Source organism: Metopolophium dirhodum, chromosome 4, assembly GCF_019925205.1.
Source record: "Metopolophium dirhodum isolate CAU chromosome 4, ASM1992520v1, whole genome shotgun sequence".
NCBI classification, from domain to species: Eukaryota; Metazoa; Arthropoda; class Insecta; order Hemiptera; family Aphididae; genus Metopolophium; species Metopolophium dirhodum.
This window is the reverse complement of record NC_083563.1, coordinates 38,131,635-38,139,926: the sequence shown is the minus strand read 5'-3', so window position 1 is coordinate 38,139,926 and position 8,292 is coordinate 38,131,635. Positions and strand designations below refer to the sequence as shown.

The window sequence follows — 8,292 nt, the reverse complement described above, 5'->3', positions numbered from 1 at the left end:
CTAATTTTCAATTCATCACCTAGAAAAGAGTGACATACATTCAATATAAGTAATTTAATAAGTACATTTCAGCATTTTTTTTTATGCCACTACATCAGCTAATATTGAGTTATCTGATTCTCGTATTCAATAAAATGTAGGTTACATTAATATAATAATAGTTATAAATTGTAATAAATTGTAATAAATATGTAATAATATTTGTTTGGTCTATGAAATATGAAATGGCGCCAATGGACTATTCTAATACGTAAAATCATGTTCTGAACATAACTTATTGATACACTTTTCTAATATATTTATTGTAAATATTTTTCTTTAATTTAATACTAATCAAAAAATAACAACTCCATTAGATATTATACGCTTATACATGACGTATTGCAAATACAAATTATATTATGATTAATGACACTATAGTAGAGACGTATTATAATCAAATGTTGTATCTAAAAATATTATTTTATAGAATATTGGATTTTATAAGAGAATTAGTTATAAAAGAAAAAGTAATACCTACATAAAAGAGCTTTTTCGAAGTATATTATAGTCTCTGTAAGTCGTAGTAATCAAATAGTGCAAAAGTAGGTGCTCAAAAAACTGAATAGTATAAATGGGGATTCACAATTTAATTTCGTACGACTTCCCTTAAAAACAAACTGAAAATAGGTAAAAAAAAAAAATGAAACACTACCAAAAAAAACATTAAATGGATTTACTGTAAGAACTCTATTATGTTGTCAAAACAAAACTCCTAAGAAATGAAAATAATATCTTTTATTAGGATTTTTCTTAATAACTTTTTTTTAAGAAAAATTTATTGTTGAAGATTTAAATTGAAAATCTTAGTTTTAACGAGCAATTGAACAACGTTTAAAATTATGAATTTATGATACAAATAATAAATACTTAAATTAACTTTCTAACTCTACTTTTAGAACATGTTGTTTGATTGGCGTATATCATATAATAGTATTATCAAATTGAACGTTAAAATGTATTTTTTTAAATTACAAATTAGTGATAAGTGATGATGATTGACAGTTAAATTTAAACGAGGTAAATATTTGATATTATAAACCATATAGTAAAGTATATTTACTACATATATGTAATTACCTATCAATAAATTAAAATAAAATAAAAAAAGGAATAAAATGCATGTAGTAACCTGAAATTAATTATTATACAAAATATTTTATAACTCAATAAATTATTACCGTAAAGGAAAATAATAATAATATTTCAACCACATACCTACGGTTAATGATATTACATTTATGTAAACAAACTAACATAATATTATTATATTATACTCGGCGTGACCTTAATTCTGGAGTTTAATATCGAGTTACGGTTAATCTCACTAGCTTATCTGCATTGTGCAGTCACTGCGATAAGACATGGCCGCGCCGTAATGATGATGATAATGATATTATTAATAATAATAACATGGCAATTATCGATCAGCGAGCACACGAGGCGTACAATACCGATAATTATTTTACTAAAACTTTACCAAACTTGTCGTGTAATTCCGTCAAAACGCTGTTCATTTAATCACTTATAGGTGATGTACAACGGAGACACTCGCCGTTTACCTACCTTGGCTACCTACTTAACGAATTTACGTAAAATATTATGTGTTTTTTAATTAGTACGGGGCCCGACGACGAACGATTATGTCGATAATATAATATGATTGCACAATATTATAATGATTACGGTAATTATTATAAGACTTATTATTGCTGTTGAGTCGTTACCAATAAAAAAAAAAAAGGCTTATTATTGGTAGAGGTACCTACGTTAAAATATATTACCATGACATAATTGTAGGTAAATGATAATAATTTATCACAAAACACTGCGCCCCCACCGATTCCGCGGTGTCGATGAACCCATTGACACGCGTATATAGGTACGAGTGGTGACAATTATTATTATACCCATTAGGTGCAGGTTGATATAAGTGCAGACGAATTATCACGAATCGCGGAAAACAACGCCGGAAAACCATATATAAGGACGACCGGTTGTGTCCGTGGGAGTTAGTAGCTTTGTTCAATAAAGTACATTGTGTCTACGATATTCGATGGACATCGCGTTGATCGATTACGTGGAAGATGGCGTGGTGGTTACCGATTTTTTCGCTGGTCTTGTCGCTCTTGGCGGCCGACCACGCCGTGTCTTCGGGAAAACTTCGTAAGTCCAAAGATATCATCGATGTTGTTACCGCGTTGGAAAACTCTAAGAACGATACGGACGACGTTGCGCGGGTGTTCGTTTTCGAAAGGATATAATATTATCGCTGGTGATGAAAAACAATCCTTAAAATAAAACATAGAGGAAACATATCTACCTACGCGCTTTCATTGCAGTTTTCGCCGCTATACAATATAATATATTATATTATAATAAAATCATAATTTTATTATTGTTTTAGCTAGTTATGTGTCGCCTTGCAAGAGAGATTCCGACGATCTAAACCAATGCATTGTCAACGTGTGGGAAGCACTCAGGCCCAAGATGGGCGAAGGTACGTTTATCGTTTTTCATTAAAACAACATCATTGTCTATATAGGGTACAATAATATATAGCTAATGCATTGCCGCCGCCGCCATACACTTTAAAATCGAACATGTTACCGAGCTAATACTAATGCCGTTGCCGCGTTCTTGATGGTTTTTTCCCCCCGTTTTTCGATTTTGAATAATCCGTTGAATTTTTACCGGGAATACCGACTTATACCTACTTATATAATATGTATATAATGGCGTATATATAATATGTATAGTCATGCCCGTACGATATTATTTAGAGCTCGGCGTTACGTGTAGGTGAGGCGCACTACATACGCAAACGCACCGTCGCGACCGAGGGTTTATTTTAAAAATAAAAACGACAAAAAAATAATACGCACGAATTCTTTAAAGTACCAATAAAAATTGCATCAATATTTCATGATCCTGAAATATGGTTTTATTGCTTTGTTTTTTTTTTTAGGCATTCCCAAACTCAAAATACCTCCTTTAGGGCCCTTCTTGCTGCCGGAAACGAATATAGACAGGAGGTCGGATTCTCTGGACGTGAAAGCCACTCTGACGCAGTTAGCAATTATGGGAGTGAACAACGTAGTATTTTCCAAACTAAAGTAAGTCGTATGAATAAACTTTTTTTTTTGAATTTAAGTATTTTCTGTGCGCACTGTTTACAAGTTAAAAATTAATTAATGTGATCGTCGCCTAATTTAACGAGTATAATTATTAATAATTTACTTTAATAATATAATAAATAATGTTGTTAAGATAAATCACAAATGAAAATGCATCGTATAAAGTAACTATACAAAATAATTATCAAATAAAATTCGGGTTCTATGATGATATAAAGGTAGACATTAAAGGGATAATAATGTTGAGGTTTCCTACCCTGTAAACTATTTCAACAATAATAATATTATATTATACTATAAATAAATATAATAACAATATGTAGTACAATATTACACGATGGTAATTATTATGGGGTGAAATATTGGGTTGGCTAACTACCCGAGAGCGAATAAAAGTACCACACGAGTAATAATACGTGCTAATTTGTCTAGTACCTATTCATACCTATGCGGCTATGCCTAATTATATTATTATCTTTCAAAGTTTCAACAGATAAAATACCACGCCGATCTGGTTAGTAGAGTTTATATTATGTTACTTGCAAACTGATTATGGGGCACTGTTGAGGGTTTGAGGGTTCTACGTAATAGGTTTCTTGCCATATAGTTTATATAATATATACCGTGTACACTGTGCATAATACATATAATATTATTACAATAAGGAAAATTGTACCTGCGCAACGACAACTCTTGTTTAAATAGGTGCCCACGCTAAATATTCATTGTTAAAAACTAATGATAGAGAGAAATATAAATTCTCGAATAACAATTGAAAAAAAGGTGGGCAAGTGAGTGTTGCTCTGCTGTACAGTAGGTTACAAGTAGGTCACTGTAATGAATTGTGTTGAATTTGAATTCAATGATATAATATCATTGTATACGAAAAACGATTCTAAGCGAAGACGGTCAGTTAGCCTATGATACCGTTCTTACAATGTCCGGTAAAGTTAATCGACACTTAACCGGCCGAATTCTGCCGGTAATAAAATCTGTTATCAGTCGGTTAGCGTTAACCAACACCTTACCGGACATTATAAGAACGGCCCTAAGTATATTTTTGATATTATTCTGAATAAAGTAATTTATATATTATAACCTATTCACGTAGAATCTTGTACATTTCCAATCCTTAGCTATAAAAGTTGAACATTTTATACATTTTTAAATTTTAAATTTGATAAATTTTGTCAATATTCGAACTTTAAATGCTTATAAAAAAAAATTCATGTATATACATTATACAGTCATTCATTTTAAAGTTACACCAAAAACCAAAACCAATTTTGCGTAAAAATTCCCGTTTTTCCTTAATTTTTATGTTGTTTTTCCTGGCGCTTTTGAAAATTATTGGGAATTTTAAATTTGGCCTTCCGAATGCATCATATAGATTCACTTTCCCATCGAACAAGATACCGTCGAAGAAAATCGAAGCATGTTTTACCGCCCCAAACGGTGATGACAGACACAAATATTGAAATTAAAAATTTAAAAATTAAAAAAAAAACACACATCATTGTAAAATCAATACATTCATCGCTCCGCTCAGAATCTAAAAGTATAGGTATTAGGTGCCAATATTGGAAAAATAAATAATAACCTCGGGCTAACTGTTGATCGTCGAAATCCGTTTCCAGTGTGAACCTGACGGATTTGAAGGGATCGGTGAGTCTAGCGTTTGCCGATTTGAACGTGACCACATTATACGTTATGGACGCTATGCTCATGAAAATCATACCCATGAAAGGGCAAGGAAAATTTAACGGCACCATCAGTACGTATTAAATAACACTAAAACAATACAATATTATATATTAATATATTATATTATCTTATCCTCGTCTGCAATTTCCTTGTTCGATGCTGTATTTGTACGACCCGATCGTGATACAGTGGATACAGTCGCGTAGACTAACAATAGGTGTCGATGTTTAAATTTAATGAACTGTATTCCAGACGACATTAAAGTGAACATGACCGGAAAAGCGGAACTTAGTCCAAAAAACGAGCGTGGCCACAGTTACCTGAAACTCGTTGAAATCAAATTTAAAGGGTTCATTGGCGACGCTAAAGGACGACTAGTGGACACAACTAAAAACCCAGATAATAGTATTTTTGGTAAGTACCCACCTTAAAAAAAGTTCAATAATGTCCAAAAAGTTTTATCAAAAATGGTCGTTTTCAAACATTATATATCAATTTTAACATTAAATTCAGAAAAATAGTATTTTAATAAAAATATTGAATTACGTTTAATTTGTATTTGAGTCGTGCCACAAAGTAAAGCTTCAAAACCGGTAATGAGCAGTGTATTAAAAAAATGTAAGTTTACAAAATTGATTCAATAATCCTTCGTGTTTTATTATAAGCAACTTTAGTACTTAGACATCAGGTACATACAATTATAATTATTGAGATATTGTGATATCTACAACCATCGTGATAGATTTTGGGACATAATGAGAATATTGAGATTTAGAAAAACTACCTGTCATAAATCAAAACAAAAACTTTGAAAATTGTTGAAACCTATATTGTTTTATTTTGTTAATATAAGAAAAAACGCTTCTTTATCTTTATTTCATAGGTATTGTATAGGTAATAATATATTTTGATGCTCACGTTCGAAAGATCCACAAAAGTGTTTTATTTTTTAGACGCCAAAACTAATTATTTATATTATGCTGTGGCTTATATTTCAGCTGAAACGGCCAACATGTTTTACGAGAGCAACAGACGTGAAGTTCTCGACGTACTTACACCGTTTATCGAAGAGTTTTGCGAATCGCTCTTCTTGGGAGTAGCCAATCAGATACTGTCCACGCTACCGTTCGAAGAAATGTTCATCGAAGCAGCACCGAAAAATCCGCCGCCGCTGCTTTAGAGACCAACAAATATTATATTATTATAATATTATTCAATGGCGTATACAGGGGTTGAGTGTTGTAACCCTCCCACCCAAATTGTTAAAAAATAACATTTTCATTACTAAATCATTTCCGGATAAAATTTATCAAAAATTGATTTTCAACCCCCTTCCCCCCATCAAAAAAAAAGTTCTGGATACGCCACTGATATTATTGTTTAATAATATTATTATTTTATAGTTTTAATTACCTACTGCATAGGCACATTCTGTTGTAATTTTTTTTGTTGTCTTTCACGGCGCGCGAAGTTTGCGTCGTCGATTAAAATGAAAACAAACGAACAAACACAATATATAAATATTATATTATATTATACACATTTCAACGGTTTATATTATAGTTTACGGATTTTTTTCCATCGCAGAGGTTTAATCGTATTTTTACGGCGTCGTAGTCGTTGTACCGAAAGGATTACTTCTTTCTGTTTTAAACACCGTTTTTGCGTTTGAGCCAAACGCGTACTCCTTATGCATACATTACAACAATAATATACACCGTGGCGATTAATAAATTGCTTCATTTCTGTTTTCATTTATTTATTTTCGGTGCCCCCTAAAGGCGCGTCCGTTATTTTTTCTCGTCGTCCTGTTCATCGCAGTCTGCGATATACGTATTATATTATTATTATTATTATTATAATACAACCACCGACCTCGGTCTGATTTGTCTCGTTTCATTCTCTGGGGGACCAATTTCCTGCCGCCGCCGTGTACAAGGCGCGCGTCGTTCAATTTGGCGTAATTTAGAGAAAACCCCGCCGCGATGGTGTAGTTTTCCGGAAAAACTGTTCTTTCGTTTAAGCGAAAATATATTCGTCTCTCTCGTCTCTATTTCCTCCGAATTATGATATGTACACATTCGCGTGCCAAGTATATATAGTGAATGTATATTATTATTATTACTATTATGATATATACATGGAGTAACTGCTCCGGCTCGGCACTCGTGTTTATCGCTCATGTTAATGCTCGCCGAGTTTATTTATTTATTTATTTTTATGAAACCGACCGTATCGCTTTTCTTTATTTTCATTTTCCGTCGTGATCATCGTCTTCGTCGTCCTCTTTCTCCTCCTCCTGGGCGCCGCAGGAAACGACGCGAGTGCCGTGGCATCACACTGAGCGCGATTCGGCGAAATGCACTTGGTGGCGCAAGAACGCGGTGGCTGGTGGGGGGGGGGTGTTGGGGGTGAGACGAGAAATAATATTTTTACGGTCTTTATACTTCGGTCGTCGTTCCCGCCTGCCACCCGCCAAGTCGTCCGAGTGTAGGTACATACCTATACACACCTATAATATTATACACTGCAGTGTAAAGCGAATAATAAAATGTGAAAATAGTAGACGGGGGAAAACTACGTAAAAACAACAATAATAATAATAATAATAATAATAATGCATACATATGCGCGCATACGTCGAGCGTCGAGGTGTATCTATATCTCACGCTCGAGTATAGAGGTGTGTCGCGAGTGTGTGTGTGTGGGTTTTTATCGACTTGGGTTTTTACGAGTCCACTAGGGGTTAAAAGCGTTTTGAATTATTGAACGGGTGACGTTGAATATATGAAAAAAAATTCGATTAGACGACCGAGTAAAGTCGCATATTTTAATGTTATACTAACGTCTATGTTATTATATTATTGTTATTATTATAATCATCTCGTGCCGTGTCGAGCAACGACCCAGACTCGCCTCCCCGCGCTGTATTATTATACATACCTAAATAATATATTATTATTATTATTAGTATGAACGCGTATATACCTATTACGTCTCCAGCCGGGTAATTTCAGGTTTGTAATTATTATTGATTTTCCATTAAACATATGAATTTTCATAACCTTTACGGATAAACATATAAAAACGAGATTACTGTTTCGTTTTATTTCCAATAATATAGAGGTAGGTGTACCTACGTTGTTTTTCGTCCATCTTACAAAAACCCCACTATTTACGACCATATTAAACGTGCGTTTTACATCCGAGTTATTTTCATATATTTTATTTAGCGATAAAAATTTAAATATCAAATGGGTATACATTTTATTTTTTTGAAATTTTAGAGCTATACCTATATAATAGTTACTTACAACACGATGACTATGACTTAAAATTGAACATTGTGTTCACTACCAACCCCGGGTTTATGCAACGAACTAATTTACGAGTTTATTAAAATTTAATCAGT

The 8,292-nt window shown here is 32.9% G+C and overlaps 1 protein-coding gene across 1 annotated transcript; it reads left to right on the top strand.

Annotated features, from left to right (window-relative positions):
* The first annotated feature begins 2,044 nt into the window (after positions 1 to 2,044).
* On the top strand, positions 2,045 to 6,435 carry LOC132942960 (uncharacterized). Its single transcript, XM_061011684.1, has 6 exons — positions 2,045 to 2,205; positions 2,447 to 2,539; positions 3,008 to 3,155; positions 4,814 to 4,950; positions 5,133 to 5,294; positions 5,879 to 6,435. Exons 1-6 carry the CDS (start codon positions 2,127 to 2,129, stop codon positions 6,058 to 6,060), a joined length of 801 nt encoding a protein of 266 aa, XP_060867667.1. The 5' UTR covers positions 2,045 to 2,126; the 3' UTR covers positions 6,061 to 6,435.
* The last annotated feature ends 1,857 nt before the right edge of the window (positions 6,436 to 8,292 follow it).